Below are 17,475 nucleotides of genomic sequence, written 5' to 3'. Positions count from 1 at the left end.
TTCCCTCCTTGCAGACCCACCACTGTCTCTCAGCAGAGCGTCAGCTGAACCCTGAAAGGCTCCCAGCACCCAGACACATGTGTCACTCAGCTTTTCCTTTTTTTGGGAGGGGTGGAAGGGTGGGCAAAGGCACTTACAGCATCCCCTTTGAGAGCATCCAAAAAACCCAACACCCAGAAGCAAAGCTCTGGCCGCTCCGCCCCTGGCAGGACAGGAGCAGGAGCACCCACCCCTGCCCCAGGCAGGTGTCTGTCAAGCACCAAACCCACTCTTGCTTATGTAAAGTGTGTTATTATCCAGTGTGGCTGCTGTTCTCCCCTGTGGGCTGTACCTGGGCAGAGATGTTTGCAGTTTGCAAACATCAAGGTTAAAAGCCAGTCAGTAATAACCAAAATGTAGGGAATACGACTGAGGTGCTTTAGTACATGGTTTTCACTCTTTACTCTGGTCCTACAAGGTCTTTGATGCCACCTTGGTCACCCCCAGTGCCAGAGCAGGTGCCCAGTCCAGCTTGGGTGCCCATCCTGTGCACACCTCCAGAGTCTGCCCCAGGTGGCACAAGCCCCCTGCCCACTGTGTCCTGCCCCGTCCCCATCCCGGGGCTCCTCGTGGCACAAACACCACTGACCCAACAGCGCTTCTCAATGTCTGTAAGAACTTCCTTTTTGGCAGCCTCTTTGCACCAGGACGGGATGGATCATTTCAAACAAAGCAGGGCTTATGGATGTCCTTCCCAAGGCAAAGCAGAGGTGAAACACCCACAGATCACTGCAGTGCAGCCTCCACACCCAGGCAGCTTTTCCTGGAGAGCTGCAGTGAGTTCCCAGGGTCTCCTGCCTTGTGCTCACAGACACCCTGAGCTGCTGGAGGGCAGCAGGAGGGGGCAGGCAGGGGCAGTTCATGACCCCCCAGCCACAGTTGGCCCCTGCCTGCCCAGCGAGAGGCTGGAGACACAGCACCACCCTGCCACAGGCACTGCCCTTCCCTTCCAACAGCTGGGAAGCTTGGCACGTTTTCTGAGCTCTCCAGGATGGAGCAAACCCTCCAAGCCAGGGGCCAGACAAGAGGCACAGCCAGCCTTGCCCACCACGTGTGCTGCTTGTCCCTCTGGCTCAGCTCCTGCTCTGCACATGGCTGGTTGGGCAGGTCCATTCCCTCCTTCAGATACATACCATAAAGTTAAAAAATGCCAACCAACTTTAAGGCACAACTTACCTTTTTTCTACTGATCTCAGCCCCAGCTGCATCCATGGGAGTCCAGCAATGTAAAATGAATGGACTCCCCATTCAGCTTCAGGGGGTTACTGGTCAGGATGGCAGGACCCCAGGAAACATCTCATAAAGCTGCTCCACTGTGCCCTGAGGAGAGACCCACGGGCACCAGGAGAGGCCAAATCGCTCTGGCCTTTTTCAGGGAGGCTCAGGCTGCAAGTCTGCACCCTCATCAGCAAACTCATCAGGGCTCCCAGCTGCCTGCAGCTCAAAGGACTTCCCTCAGCAAATCATTGATGAGAGGTCTGTGTCCTCATGCAAGGTGGAGAGGAAATTAAGGAGCAGGGAAAGTCCAAAGACACAAGTCAGATTGTTGGAATTTTCTTTATTCCCACCAAAACAAGTCCAGAATCTCATTTTGGTTTAGTTAAAACATTCACTGCACCACCAGTGGGGAGAATTGGAATGATTTTGGGTCCTGAGATATGGCTTTCCAATTCCAGGAAACTGTAAACGGCCCATCCCAGGATATATTTATTGTAGCCTGCAGATCAGAGCACTCGCTGGGATTACATCATGCCAGCTGGGCAGAGTTTCAACATTTCTGACATTCATTCTCCTGCATGTGCTTCAACCAAACTTCCTTTCTGTAAAGGAGGCGTTTATAAGAAATGGAAACAGCTTGCAGCAAGTCTTTGGACCCTCATGGCTGCTGACCCAGGACCAGCCAGTTTTGGTTGACAGTCTTTGCACTTCTGAAAGCTGAGACTCCATCTCTGCTCCTGAAAAGTTCACTGTGCATTAACCCCTTGTAGCCTGAGAGCCTGTGGGAGGGACAGGCCCTGCCTGCCCCCAGGTGACCTCTGGCACCAAACTATGACAGGGCTTGGATGCTCCTTTGTGGGGACCCATGGCAATCCCCAGGTGACACATTTTTTATGTCCCAGTTTGTGCTCCAAAAAGAAAGGGTTGTTTCTGACTTTGATGGGAAAAGGGGAAGAAGGCAGGTGGGAGAGAAAATGAGAAGGGATTTGCATTAGAGCAGGTTTATCTTAAAGAAGGTAGAATGGAAGAACTAACCCCTGCAGATCAGGGTCTGGAAGGGCTGCTGGGGTCTGGTGGGCATGGGAAGGTCCTGATGCAGAGGGGAAAGGAAGCAGCCAGAGCCACGAGGAAGCAGATAAGAAAGAGGCTGTCTGTCAGCAGGCTCCCACTCTTCCCCTCCACAACCCCCTGCTCCATCCTGTGGTTATTCACTCCCCCCACCCAAATACTGCCTGGGCTTGCAGACCTGAGGCTCTGGTGCCTCCTGGGACTCGCTCAAGTCACCAGAGGCAGCTTTGTGTGGCAGCCCCTGACCCCAACTCCCCAGCTCTCCATCTCCCCACCTCCCTTTCTCTCCATCTCCTCATCTCCCTGTCTCCCCACCTCCCCACTGTCAGAGCACAGATTCCCCACTGTGGACCTTCTTCCTTGGCTGGATTCAGAGTTACGGGAAGGGAAAATCTTCAAACCAAAGACTGCCATCACCACTTGGTGTGGTGTTTGAGGTCTTTTCCCCAAAGACACCTTAGAGATTTAGAACCCGAGGCTCCCCTGGATGTGAATGTGGCTCTGGAGTCTGTACCCACTTCTGTGACCACATTTGAACTGGGGTGTGCTGGTTTTCTGCCCTTCAACCTCAGGTCCTCAAAAAGTGTTTCTGGATATTTGGAGCCTCATGGGTTTGCCCCGTGGGCTGAACCTGCCCATCTCGTGGCACACAGAGTTCTACATGAACCACTATTTCTTTCATACAAGACAGGACCAGAGCCACTCTGAGCTGCTTTAACCAAGAGTGATGCTGCCAGGGAAAAAAGATCCACTTTAAGAGCCTTTATACCCCATCCATAACTATCCCTTCTTGGAGGCCATGACCTCTGTGGCTGATGCCAACCAGGTCATGATTTTTTGTATTACTTAAATGACAGTCTTGCTAGGGACTTCTTGTCTCAGGACACTACTGGCTGAGAGGGAGAGGGAGCTGTTATAAGAACACCACTTGCTGGAGGATCAGTTGGGGATTGAATTTGTTTTTAAATAAAAATATTATCAAATATTCCTTCTGCATTAGAAAAACAATCCTACACCTGGGATCTCCCTGGACCAGGTAAATGGGATAAAGTATGTCAGTGATCTCTTTCTCTGTGGATAAACTGGGTGATAAACTGGGTGGAGCTGAAAGGCTTTATGGTCAAGCATTTATTGACTCCCTGAGGTGCGTGGATTATTCCTTCTTCATACTTTTATATGTGACAAATTTAAGTGCATATTCTTCCTGCATTAATTAAGTTGCTGAAAGGGTGGTCAGTGCAGTGCTATAAATGAGGACTCAGTTTAATAAGAAGGCTTTGTAGGTGTGCTGTTGGGGAGCTTGACACACGGTAACATCGGGGACACACAAGTTGTTATTTCCTTGTTTCTGATGGGAGGTAGCAAAAAGCAAAGATAAGGCATCCCAGGCTGGGCAGGTCCCATTCCATGGAAACGTGCCCTGCAAATATGGGCCAGCACACAGACAGAAAGGTCAATTAAGTTTCATTGAGTAGGATCTGTCTGCATTTAAACCCAAGGAAAGAAGAAGAGATTTAGGGCTGGGGCTGTTAACCTTCCTTTGTGCATTTTTATTCTAGGTCTGTTTGGTGCCTGGTGTCAATTGCTGAGGAAGACACAGGTTAGAAACAGCCAATAAGGGTCTCTACAGTACTGAAGTAATGTTGGAAAAAAGGTTACTCTTCAAAATTCAGTGATTTAAGGTATGTTTGATACATTTGTGTGCAGACTTTGGCCCGTCAGACCGGGAAGCTCAGAATTAATTTTTCCTAAAGCTGGTTGAGCGGTGGGAGCAAACTGAAGGAGATTGGAGCTCAAAAGGAATCAGGATAATCTTTTTTGTCAATATTTAGGTTGTATAAGAGGTGGTGTGACTATTTTTGTAGATGACATTTACACCGAAACCTCAAATATCTTCTGTCTTCTCTTTTCCAGTCTATTTTAGTGTTACCTCCTATCGCTCTCCTGATGTCTGGGATCCCTCCTACTTTGCTTATTTGTTTAATTTACCTGGTGTGTTATATCTGCACCTGTGGTGAAAGCTGCTGGTGAATGGTGCCTCCCCAAGCACAAAGACCCACCTGGAGGATTGTAACATAAGAGAAATGTGTCCAGCAGATAAAACCCCATTAGTTCAGAGAAAGCATAGGACACTTACAGGGTACTTCTCTGCACTTAAAACCAAGTTTGGCCTTTTCTTTCATCTTTATGTTAAAAAAGACAAAACTTGCCAGAGCAGGCAGGCAGTTGTGCTGGTGTCACACTTCTGACTCAGTTGCCCATGCAGCTTTCCAACTCTCTCCCAGTATACCTTTCTGTTCCATTGGACTACAAACCGTCCGTGAAGTGACTGAAGTAACTAAAAAAGATCTAATATTCTTCTGGACTGAAGGCACCTTGAAAACATTGCATGAAAATCTAATCCCACTGTCATATAGATTCAGTGGATTGGAGAGAAGTCCTGATGATTTCAGCAGCCTTCTGTCATGCCAACATTTCGCTTACCCAGTCTTCATCCAGGAGGGGGTAGGAGGGGACAGTACCAGTGCTCACCTTTATCACAGAATCACGGAAGGACAGACCCCCAGAATGGTTTGGGCTGGAAGGGATCTTATAGCTCATCCTGCTGCAACTCCCTGCCATGGGCAGAGACACCTTTCATTGTCCCAGGCTACACCAAGCCCTGTCCAACCTGGCCTTGGACACTTGCAGGGATGAGGCAGCCACAGCTTCTCTGGGCAACCTGTGCCAGGGCCTGCCCACCCTCACAGGGAAGAATTTCTTCCTAATACATAATCTGAACCTGTCCTCTGCCAGTGTGAAGCCATTCCCTCTTTTTCTGCTGCGGCCAGGCAGGTGACCCTGCTTGAGGTGCACCGGCACGTGCACAGAAATTGCTTTGGTGACTCCGCTGACTCTATGAGAAGTGGGCCGGCTCCCTCCCTCCCGCGGTGTGCGGGGTGCGCTCCCTCCCTCCCGCGGTGTGCGGGGTGCGCTCCCTCCCTCCCTCCCTCCCTCCCTCCCGCGGTGTGCGGGGTGCGGTGTGCGCTCCCTCCCTCCCGCGGTGTGCGGGGTGCGCTCCCTCCCGCGGTGTGCGGGGTGCGCTCCCTCCCTCCCTCCCGCGGTGTGCGGGGTGCGCTCCCTCCCTCCCGCGGTGTGCGGGGTGCGCTCCCTCCCTCCCTCCCTTCCGCGGTGTGCGGGGTGCGCTCCCTCCCTCCCTCCCGCGGTGTGCGGGGTGCGGGGTGCGCTCCCTCCCTCCCTCCCGCGGTGTGCGGGGTGCGGGGTGCGGGGTGCGCTCTCTCCCTCCCTCCCGCGGTGTGCGGGGTGCGGTGTGCGGGGTGCGCTCCCTCCCTCCCGCGGTGTGCGGGGTGCGCTCCCTCCCTCCCTCCCTCCCGCGGTGTGCGGGGTGCGGGGTGCGCTCCCTCCCTCCCTCCCTCCCGCGGTGTGCGGGGTGCGGTATGCGGGGTGCGCTCCCTCCCTCCCTCCCGCGGTGTGCGGTGTGCGGTGTGCGGGGTGCGCTCCCTCCCTCCCTCCCGCGGTGTGCGGTGTGCGGTGTGCGGGGTGCGCTCCCTCCCTCCCTCCCGCGGTGTGCGGGGTGCGGTGTGCGGGGTGCGCTCCCTCCCTCCCTCCCGCGGTGTGCGGGGTGCGCTCCCTCCCTCCCTCCCGCGGTGTGCGGGCCGGGCCGGGCCGGGCGGGGCCCGTCGGGGGGGCCGCTCCCCCCGGCGCCGCTGGTGCTACAACAGCGTGATTTCCCCGAAGTGATGCCGCGGCGTTGGCCAATGGGAGGCGCGTCCGCCCCCCGCGCGGGCGCTGATTGGCGGGTGGGCGGCCGGGCCCGGGCGCGGGGAATCCCGGCGGCGCCGCGTTATACCCGGGCGCGGGGCGGCGGCGCGGCATTGCCGGCGGCGGCACGGACCGGCACGGACCGGCACGGCTCGGCACGGCACGGCACAGCACAGCACTGCACAGCACAGCACCGCACAGTGAGGTGGGTCGCGCTGCGTCCCGCCCCGCCCCGCCCCGTCCCATCGCTCTGCCCCCGCTTTGCGCAGCGCCGGAGCTCCGGGAGAAGGCGCCCCGCAGAGTCCGCGCGAGCGGCGCCGGAGGCACGGCTCGGCTCGGCTCGGCAAGAGGCGGAAGGACCGGCCGCTGTCGTGCGAAGTTTTGGAAGCGGAGCGGGCGCGTCGCGCCGGCAGCCGTCGGGTGGGCACCGGGCATCGCTCCCGCAGGCATCGCTCCCGCGGGCAGCGCGCGGCTCCTGGGAGGGGACGGGACGGGCGGGCTGTCACCCCGCACACTGGGGCCGGGCATGTCCGAGCACAGCTCTCGCTGCGCGAGCCAGGCTGGAGGTTCGGCTCCGCCGAGGAGCTGGTCCGGAGCGGGGGCCCGAGCCGCGCTCCCCCGGGTCAGACCCGGGTCAGACCGCGGCCGGGGCGGGCACTCTCCGGGACCTCGTCCCGCCCCGCGCCGAGCGCGTTGCTGCTGCAAGTTAGAAATGCGTTGTTTGGGCAATCGGGGGCTGTTTGTCTTGGAAAAACACCGCGAACAGGAAATTATTTGTGCAGAGGAAGGGCCGGTCCCTGGGCGGCAGCGCCGGGCGCCGCTCCGCGGGACGGGTCGCGGTGCCACTGGGGGTCCCCACCTGCAGCAGGGCCGCTGTCCCCCTCCTCGAGCCACTTAAATAATAATAATAATAATAATAATAATAATAATAATAATAATAATAATAATAATAATAATAATAATAATAATAATAATAATAAACTTTGAAGAAGAGAATGGTGCGGTTAGTGCCTCTCAGTGGCTGCGCTGGGGGATCCGCACCGGCCCCCCGGGCACACCCGCACCCACTGGCGGTGCTGGCGCTGGGCTCCCTCGCAGAGCAGGGGGTCGGGCCGGGCTCCCCGTGGCCTGCCCGGTTCCACGCAGAGCTCCCCACGCAGCACGAGCTCAACTCTCTGCCATCGGCCTCTCTGCCGAATTCCAAACCTGAGCCGTGTTTTGGGGCTGAGCAGGCAGAGCAGGAGGCTCTTCCCTCCTGGGGACACTGAAGGAGGGTTAAGGTTCTGCAAAAGCGGCGCTCGTTGGTGGGGTTGGTGGGGATGCTGAGATCATGGAAGGTACAGGAGGGGTGACGCTGCAGAGTGTTACAATGTGCTGGGGGTTTGGCTGACCTGTTACTTCTTTCACAGCCAACATGCCAGTGTCAAGAATGCGCATGAGGCCCTGGTTGGAAATGCAGATTAATTCCAATCAAATACCAGGACTGATATGGATTAACAAGGTAAGGCTGGTTTGCACTATTATTATCATTATTAATACTACTTGTTCTTAAATGACACTAAACATCAGTCAAGACCATAAAGGAAAAAACATGGAGAAAACTTCCTGCCCTTATGTTTAAAAAACCCCTATTTTTGTTTGCTGAAAAGGTACCTCTGTTTGGAGTAGCTCTACTTTTTTTTTCTGGGAAAATTTTCAGGAGGGGAATGATAAATTACAATGTAAACGGACTGAAAATGGTGAAATCTGCAAGATAGTTTGTAGCTCCTGCTGCCCACTGAATTAAGTCACCTGCTGTCCCAGTTAAGCAGCTGCTGTTACACTCCAGTTTCTCCCAGTTTTAAGATTTGGGCTGAAATAAACACTCTGGGTTTTGGTCCAGAAGGCACATCTCTGTACCTGTAGCACAGGATGAGATCATTTGGCTTATTGAATGAGGTCTCTGAAGTTTCCATATCCATCCCAATGGAATATTTAAGCTAGGGCATACTTTTTACAGGACTCCTAAAGGATCTTATGGGCAACTTAAAAAGGGGGTTCTCTGCCAAAGTGTACCTAGAAAATGTACTGTAATTTATGACATACAGATTGGGTACAATGTATTGAAATGATTCTGGGATAAAGTTGGTAATGTTGCTTAGCTCTGCTGTATTGTACCACAATTTTTCCCCAGTTTTAGAAATCATAAAAAGCCTTCAATGCCATGGACAAAGTAGATGGAACAACAGATATTGAATTAAAATATAGGGCAGGGGGAGTTAAAACATTTCTGAGCTGCTACTGAGAAAATTTCGACTGACTCCATCATTCCAAACCAACATGGGATGCTTCTTTTTTAATTCAAATCTCTACTGGTTTAATTTTAGGATAAGAGGATATTTCAAATCCCATGGAAACATGCAGCTAAGCATGGCTGGGACATGGAGAAGGATGCCTGCCTGTTCCGGAGCTGGGCCATTCATACAGGTGTGTTTGCTTTCCATTCCCACCAGTCGTATGAGCAGCTCAAACAAGGCACTTCTTGCCTTGATTTACACCTTGCACTGGTAGTTACATTGGCTACTACTATATATGTCAGAAAATAGAATTTTGGCTTTTTTTCTTGGTGGGAAGAACTAGCACTGCAAAGTCTAAAATGCACACCTCGTGTCTTATTTATAGGAAGATACAAAGAAGGTGAGAAAGATCCTGATCCCAAAACCTGGAAGGCAAACTTCCGCTGTGCCATGAATTCCCTGCCTGACATCGAAGAAGTGAAGGATAAAAGCATCAACAAAGGCTCCAGTGCTGTCAGGGTTTACAGGATGCTGCCACCCTTGACAAAGCATCAGAAGAAAGGTAAACCCTTGACAATTCAATTTTAAACTGCCCTTAAATGTCCTGCTCTGTGTAGGCAGGGGTGGCAGACCTGTTGGTAGCACTGGTGCCACTGGAGTTTCTCACTGGTTATTGCCATTGGAAACAGCTTTTACAAGTGGTTCAGTTTAGCCTAAATTCTTTAAATGTGCTAAAGGCCTTACCAGGAGGCAGTGGGGACTGGCTGCTGCTGGCAGTAGCTGAGCTTGCTGAGCAGATCTCAAGGCTGCAAGAGCTCACACTCACCTAAAATGTGCAGCTTTTTCTCACATTTGTCTTATTTTTATTTCCCAGAAAGGAAGTCAAAGTCTTCAAGAGAAGCAAGAAACAGGAGCAAGAGAAAGGTATGTGTCTACAGAGGTAGCTGAAGGAGCTAGAGGTTTTGGTGGTTTTTTTGCTGAACTTTTTTTCATGTGGGAACTTGCATGCTCTTAGACAAGTCTGTCATGCTGTGCCCTTGTTCCTGCAGTTTTATGAAGAGACAAGGGTGGAGGAGTCAGCAGAAAGGTTAACCCACACTCCCCTGCCAGATGACCACAGTGGCTACACCATTCACGACTATGCAGGGCAGGAAGTGGAGGTGGAGAGCACGTCCATCACCTTGGGTGAGACCCTGCTTTTAGCTCTGAGCACAGTGGAAAATGCCACTGGTGCTAAACTCGGAGGTGGGTCTTGGGGCTGGGGTGGCTGTGCCATCAGACTGGCAGGGAGGAAACAGAGGTGGTTTTGCCTCTCCTGTGAGTGCCAACTCCTGGTGCATCCCACAGACCTGTCCTCCTGCGAGGTGAGCGGCTCCCTGACCGACTGGAGGCCGACACTGGAGGTGCCCATGGCTGACAGCACCAACGACCTCTACCAGCTGCAGGTGTCTCCCCTGGCCTCGTCCTCTGAAGGTGGGCATTTCTTTTTTCCTACCCCAGTATGTTTCTGGTCTGCGGGGGGCAGGTTGGAGGCAAGGCAGTGGGATGAAGGAGTGTATGAGTCAATAGGAGAAACAAGAGTTGTTTTGTAGAAAACCCAATCTCCAACTGATAGATCTGAGTATCAGTCACCAGACTGGCCAAAGTGCAGAAGAGGAGAGCTGGCACGTGCCACCTGCTCACAGCTGAAAGGCTCTGAAATGCCACTGCTCCAGTAATGACAGGGAAGATAGCCATGTTTCCCAGTGGGAAAAAAATAATTAACATGGATATATTAACTTGGGTTGCAAATCATCTTCCTCCTATCACCCTCCATACTGAGCAGGCTCTGCTCTGCTGAGTCCCAGGGAGGTGTCAGGGCTGGCTGCAGTCCCAATATACAGTTATCAAGGGCTCTGAGGAGTCTGGGGTGGGGGGAGTTAAAGGTAGTGGTGGTGTGTGACAAGAGACTGTGAAGCAAGTTCTGTGCTGAAGAAGCAGAAACACGAGGGCTAAAGGCTGACATCTATGTCTGGTTTCTTCTCTTTTTTATGTGCTTACAGTCACAGACGAAGATGAAGAGGAAATCAACCCGGATATTTTTAAGGTAAAACCAGCCCTTCTGGTCAAATGAAATGGTCCAAAGTTGGTGTTTGCTCCAAGAGAGGAAGGGAAGCAGGTCCCACATACACTTAATTAATGAGGAAGCCTGAACAATTAAATATAAAAAGAAGGCTGCTTTGCAAATGTGAACTGGAGAGGACACACCCATGGAAATATTTACCGTTCACATGAAAGTCAGAGGAAGTTGCTGAGTACTGTAGGAGTAGAGATTCAGAGAATCAGAGAATCAGACTCATTAGTGCTGTAAAAGACCCCTGAGATCATCAAGTTCAACTGTCAACCAAACACCACCACCATGTTCATTAAACCATGTCCTCCAGTGCCATATCCACATGCTTTCTGAACACTTCCAGGCATGGTGTCTCCACCAGTTCCCTGGACAGTCTGTTCCAATACTTGACAATCCTTTCCATGAAAAAAAATTTCCTAATATCCAATCTAAACTTCCCCTGGCACAACTTGAGGCCATTTCCTTGGCCTCAGGTTGATGTATTTGGGTCTGCAAAATGCCTCCAGACTTCTCTGTTTTGCCCTTCCCTCCACCTCTGATATCTTTGGCCCTTAATCTGCATTTCCAGCTGCATCACGCTCATCTCACTGGGGAGATGGAATAAAGTGCTCCAGGCCTCCCTGTTTTTCATTAACTTAATTTTTTTAAACTAGGAGTAAACCAAGTTTTATATAACTTAGCATGAGAAAATAGAGCTTGATCTTGTTGCTTACCTGTCCTCTAATTAGGGGAAGCAATCAGACATTGCACCCATAACAAGATGGAACAGCTTTTACCATCTCCTCCTTCTCTTCCAGCTGCTTGCACCAACCCAAGACTGGCACAACATCAGCATTGGTGGGAAGGGTTTCCTCACCAACGAGTCGGGCACCCAGACCATGTGCAGCACCTACAGCTACAAGGAGCAGGATGGGGAGATCGACACCACTTCAGGTACCAGCATGGACAGTCAAAGCCTCAGATGACACAGATGAGGGTTTTCATGCAAAGCACTAATTGGGAGGCAGCAAAGGAAATGGAGGAACATCCTTGTGTTCTGAGTCTGTTAGAAGACTGTAAGAATTAGCTGGTAAAAAAGAAAAGTCAAAAACACCTCCAATAAGAGTATCCTGTGGATTTCAGGGTTAGATGTGCATAAGTTAGGTCAGCTTCCAGGAACTCCTTGCACTGTAACTGAAGTATTTCCTCTAGCAATAGCTTAAGTGGGACAGTGTAACAGAGTGTTGGTGCATTTTAGCAAAGTAATAGTCTCAGGTATTTGGTCACATCTGAGAAATCCTTCCAGTTTTGATTTTTTTTTTTTAATATCTATCTATGCACTATTTTGGTCTCATTGCATTGATTTAGTTCCAATTCTTGGTTTATTTTGTCTAGGAGAGGCAGATTTCAGGTTCCTTGACCAGAAGAGCAGCCTAGACTTCTCCTGGCTGGATACAGTGAGGCCAAGCATGCAGCAAGTCATTCCCTGTGGCTTGTAACCTCCAACTTCCTTCAACCACCAACTGCTCTTGGGCAGAAACTTCAACACGTGTGGAGAGAATGGAAAAAATATTTTGTTACTGACTGAATGAAGAAAGTAGCTTTTTTATTCCGTTTCAGTTTTAGGCCTGGAGTGGTAAGCATGAAAAACTCCATTATCAATCAAAGAAAGGATTGCCACCTGGCTGGCAGGACTCTGGCACCGCAGATGCTGCTCCGCAGGATGCGCCCGATCGCTCTGGCGGGGAAGCTTTGCTGGAAGGTGTTGGTGTGCCTTGGAGTCTGACCTGGTGGGGGACCACAGGCCTGGGGAGCAGGTCACCATCCTCCCCACGTGAGATGTGAGGAGCACTTTACCCCCAGAGTGCTTAGGGGAGACACTGCAGATGCAGATGAGTCGCTTACCGCTCAGTTTGGGTTGCTGCTTACCTGTGCAACACTGGTGACATTGAGCTTGACTGTCATTACACTTAGTCAGAAAAATTGCACTAATTGGCCCTCTCTTCTTTGATTTACTCCATCATATAGTACATCTTGCAGATCTTTCAAACTGTGTAAATAATTTAGACCAATAAAATGTGAAAATTCAGTTTAGGCTTTGCTTCCACCTAGTCTGTCCCCCAGGTGCACTCACAGGATGCTCTCGGCCATAGCCAGGCCCTGTCCATTTCCATGTAAGAGTTGAAGAGCTGCTGCATGAAACAATTTTGCACTGATAGGGGCAGAGCTCTTTAGTTGTACCCTGCCTTGCCCAGATCCCTTCTGGCACTCTACAGGGATTCCTCCAGCACTGCACACAAGCTGAAACATCCTGTGGATCCCCTGGACCAGCCTGTGCAGGAATGCTGGGTGGATGAGTTCTGGTTTGTAATACACAGGAATCAAAGCACTAAGCTGCAACAGATTCCTTTCTTGTACATTTTATTTTTGTATATAAAGTGTTGTATATTTGTTTTAATAAAATGTTTTATATATGACATGTTTACTTTTTCTCATGGGAGAGCTCTTAGGATGCATTCCAGTTTCCTTCAAAATACCCAAACAGATGTGCTGTTGACAGAGGGAGTTGGAGGGGGTTTTTCATGACTCATGAAAGCACAAGGAATTTAGTTTGCCCCCATTTTCTGCCCCCCACCCCTTCCAAGGGCAGCTGGTGGGTGTCATCCTGCTTGTCAGGGAAGGGAAGCTGAGGTGCTGTGCACATCTGGGTAGTTGGTTTGCATTTGCCATCACCTGCAGGTCAGACCTAACTCAGAACTAGGCTATACTAATAAAAGAAATCTTGTACAGCAAGTCCCTGCTATGGACATGTCCATATCAACATGGGGATGAGCTCAGCAGCAAAGCCCTACCTAAAAGAAAGCCCTGTGTTTCCCCTGAGTATGTCATTCCTTTGCCCTGCTGCAGACCAGGGAGGGCTGAAGACACTGCATGGTGTGGGGTGGGAGACAAGAGACAAGCAAGGCTGAGGCCCCTGACACTGCCTGGAAAACCCCGGGATGACCTTTGGGGAATTACTGCCTTTTCTGAGCCAGAGCCCAGGAGAACATCAGGCTGTGGGAGAGGAAGCCCCAGCCCAAGGGGCTGAACAAAGCAGTTTCCTATTGCCTTTGGCACAGGCTCTGCTGCAGCCTGACCTGCGGGGCAGGGACAGGTGGGGGGCAATTCAGTGCCATAGGAATGAGGTGGTGAGGCTCCAATCCAGCACAGCCCAGGGGCAGCGTGGGGAGGGAGAGGCTGGGCATGATGCCTGTGTGCTGTTAGTCATTAACCAGCCCTGCCTGAGGCAGCCTGAGACAGGCAAACACAGGAAGCACCTTCCAGGTGACACCAGGCAGAGAGCAGCTTCCTCTGAGCTCATCCTGGCTCTGCAGGGGTGGCAGCCAGGACTGGGGACTGTGCTGTCCCCTCACAGCTGTCACACTCCCTGGCAGGGTATCTGGCCTGAAGGTCCACATCCTGCAAGGATCCACCCAGCTGGGAACCCCCCTGGGTGCCACAGCTGCCCTGGATCACATCCACCTAAAATACTGCAGTTCTTGAGTAGGGACATGTGGGAAGAAATCCTTGGCTGTGGAGGGTCATGAGGCCCTGGCACAGGTGCCCAGAGAAGCTGTGGCTGCCCCATCCCTGAAGTGTCCCAGGCCAGGATGGATGGGTCTTGGAGCAGCCTGGGCTGGTGGGAGGTGTCCCTGCCCCTGGCAACAGGTTAGAGGTAGATGAGATCAGTCTTGCTAGACGAGATGAGTTTTAAGATCCCTTCCAACCCAAACCTTTCCACGGTTCTGTGATGATTCCATGATCAGATTTGTGCCTTGATCAGGTGCAGCAGCAGGTGTTGCCAGGGAGAGAACATGGGGCTGCAGGACCCAGAGCCACCTCTGCTTCCAGGACAGGACACCAGATCAGCAGCACTGAGGAAATTGGTTTTGTGCAAGAGTCCCTGCAAGCTTCTCACACGTGGGGGGAGGGGACAGGAGAGAGAGAAGGGAAACTTTCTATGATGCAAACACTGCTAAAAATAAGGTCGAGATTAATTCACCCATTCATGCATTAAAAGGAGCAAGCTCTGCACAAATATGCTCAGATACAAAATACAGCACAGGTCACAGACAAAAGGTTAGACCAAGATTTGAGGACAAAAGAAAGCAGCAGCTAATGCCTCATGCCCAGAGACCACAGACATGCTCTAAGAGTGTTTTACCAGGATGTTGAAGGTGACTTCCCTTGTCACATGCCAAGGTGGGCATTTTTCCAGTGAAAAGTGGTGAAGTCCCACAACAGAATTTGGCAGTTCTTCAGCCATTGAAGAAACTGGATGGATACGTTCCACCCCAAGTGTTTTGTTGTCAGTTTTGTTGTTTTGAACTCTCTGGAAGAGGAAGGAGTCGTTGTGTAGTTAATGGTAGTCTGGGAAATGAGTGGAGCTACTGCTGCAGGTTTGGAAGGCTGAGCAGAGGCTCTGCATCACCTGCACCATCCTGACACCACCACTGGCTGCAGCTTACTTGGCAGCCTTGAAACCATTCAAAACCAAACTCAAAATCCCCCTCATTTAGTTTTAGCGCCTTAGAATGTCAACAGGATGAAACCTCCTGAAAATAACACAACAGTCCCAGAGCCAGTCCAACATCCTGTGTGCAGGAAAGCCCTGCAGCACTCCAGGCACAGGCCTTGCCCCTCACCAAGGGGACAGAAGCCCTGGATTTGTGCCTACAGAGATTTTCAGTGCTGCAAAGACAGGATGTCACACATCTGGTAACTGCAGCTTTTCCAAGTGAAAACCTCTGACCTGTAAACATGGAGTTGGTGCTTTCCCCCAGTCTTTGTCCAAATGGATTCTGAGTGAGTGTCTGGGCATGGCAGTGCCTGGAGGAGCCATTGGCTCTTGGCTGCCCAGGGCAGTGGCACTGGGGTGAGCTTTGCCCACCGGGCAGCAGAGCCTGCTGTTATCATTTCACCTGTATTTGCTGCCCTGGTGGTTGGATGCAATAACCAGACACATTTCTAGTCACATGATTGATCACACCTGTAACGGCCAGCAGAGCTTCAGACCAAAGGTACAAATTCATAACTGCAAAAAATTGTGGGCTGTTTATTTGTGGTGCAAAGGTAAGCTACTGCTTAGAAAGCAACCAAATGTCTTGGACTACAAACATTATTTCTCTGTTGTCAAGGGTCATTCCTCCTCTCTGGTTCTGCAAGGGCCCATTTCCTCCCCATGTTTATACACACAACACAAGAAGGACAGAAACTTTCTCAGGGCAAAAACTCTTCTGGAGGCTTGGGAGGGCCAAGAAAAGAAATGCTATTTGTAGAAAAGTCACTTTTAGAGCTTAGGTAAGGAAAAGTCTTCCCTAGAAAGGGAGATGGGAATGAAAGTCACATTTTCATGGACAAATTGCATCTAAGTTGTGTTTTCTTCTTTACCAATTGCTTCAGTCCACTCCCTGTACCCTCTTCCACCATAGTGCTGCCCTTCAGAGCTCCTTTCCCTCCCACATTTTCCCATGCCCTTCAATATTTCTCTTGCTGTGAAACTCATCCCTGTCCCTCCTCAGCCTTTCTATGCACAAAAGAACAAGGCAATCCTCAAAGCTCCTCGGTGTGGGCAGCTCTGTGCAGGCAGCCCCAGGTACTTGTACTCTGTCATGCCCCACTGCCCTTTGGTCTCATTTGTCCTGATCAGGTCAGATGTGAATTCAGCCAGTGTGGTTCCCTGCCCTGCCCTCTGCCCTGGCACAGCTCCCCCAGAGAGGGGAGGAGCTGGGAAGGGACAGCAAAACTTCCCACAGCCCCTTCCAGAGTTCCAACAGGAGCACAGCACACTCTGCCACCAGCTGAGCTCTCAGAGGAACACCAACACAAGCCAGCAGAAGCCATAAATCACCTAAAGGACCTGCTTGTCCCGCTGGATTTGGTCAGTGTGAAGGACTCGGGGCTGCCAGGCGTGAACAATCACGTGCTCGATCCACTCCCTGCCTTGCTGACCATGTGGAGGGCCGGGTGGGATCCCAGGCAGCACAGCAGGATGATGGGACAGCCAGAGGGATCTGCAGCCACAGGGCTCGGAGATGATGAGGACCAGGGAGGGGGCAAGGGAGTAGAACTCAGGACCCACCCACCCAAACTGCTGTGCCAGAAGTTCCCAGGGCCTGTCTCTGCATGAAATCCCCTCTGGTGTGTAAGGCTGGAAAATGAAGTCAGGACAAACACAGGGAATAGGCACGGGAAGGTTATCAGAAGATATTCAGGAATAAGGAATCCAGTCTGCAGAGCAAACAGGACAGCAAATCCAGCCTCTCTCCCTGCTCTCTGACAGTTGACACGAATGGCCAGGCTCTCCTCAGCCTTTTCAACTTCAGAACAATCCACTCCATTCACTTTGCTCATGATTCAGACAGAAACTTCACCGTGAAGCCTTTGAAGAGCCTGACAGTCAGTACCCAGCCAGCCTGAGACATCAGGTGGGGTGAAGGTTGAGATGGCCCAGCCCATGCAGTACAGACCTGCCTCTTGCAGCCCACCAATGGCACAAACCAGCAGGGAAAAGCAGGCTGAGCTGGTGCCCATCAGGGTGCCAGTGGTACCCGCTCCTGGGCCAGAACAGCAGCAAGGGACATTACTTATTACCACACGAGCATCCTGAGCTGTGATGAGGGTGTTCAGCCACCACAGATGAGCTCACCACCTGTTTTAGTGGAATTGTCACTCTTCAGACAAGTGCTCCTGCCTGTTGTGCTTGTCCCCCACCGCATGGCATGGCACACCATGCTGTGGGCACGTGGTCACAGCACCAAAGCTGGGGCAAGCCATGATGTGAGCAGCAGCTCCTGGGGACCTTGCAGGGGAATTGAAGCTCAGCAGGCTGGATTCAGCCTCAGTTACACAGCAGCCCAAGCAGGAGCAACTGCCTGCCAGCCATGGGCAGAGAGAGGGGCTTTGTGTGCTCCGTTTGCAGGGAGCAATGGTTGAAAACACAAAAGCAAAGGAGTGGTAAGGCAGGTTCCCATAGGGAGG

The 17,475-nt window shown here is 51.7% G+C and overlaps 1 protein-coding gene across 2 annotated transcripts; it reads left to right on the top strand.

Annotated features, from left to right (window-relative positions):
* The first annotated feature begins 6,161 nt into the window (after positions 1-6,161).
* IRF1 (interferon regulatory factor 1) lies at positions 6,162-12,932 on the top strand. 2 transcript variants are annotated; one of them, XM_071570050.1, is made up of 10 exons: positions 6,162-6,292; positions 7,497-7,588; positions 8,454-8,553; positions 8,749-8,925; positions 9,238-9,287; positions 9,413-9,548; positions 9,711-9,836; positions 10,406-10,449; positions 11,274-11,409; positions 11,851-12,932. In XM_071570050.1, exons 2-10 carry the CDS (start codon positions 7,502-7,504, stop codon positions 11,952-11,954), a joined length of 960 nt encoding a protein of 319 aa, XP_071426151.1. In that variant the 5' UTR covers positions 6,162-6,292; positions 7,497-7,501; the 3' UTR covers positions 11,955-12,932. The 2 variants fall into 2 exon arrangements, with proteins under 2 accessions (XP_071426151.1, XP_071426152.1); XM_071570051.1 differs by lacking the exon at positions 6,162-6,292 and adding an exon at positions 6,313-6,507.
* The last annotated feature ends 4,543 nt before the right edge of the window (positions 12,933-17,475 follow it).

This window comes from Pithys albifrons, chromosome 15, assembly GCF_047495875.1.
Source record: "Pithys albifrons albifrons isolate INPA30051 chromosome 15, PitAlb_v1, whole genome shotgun sequence".
In the NCBI taxonomy this organism is placed as follows: Eukaryota; Metazoa; Chordata; class Aves; order Passeriformes; family Thamnophilidae; genus Pithys; species Pithys albifrons.
The sequence above is the reverse complement of the archived record's forward strand: the minus strand, read 5'-3'. Positions and strand labels throughout refer to the sequence as shown.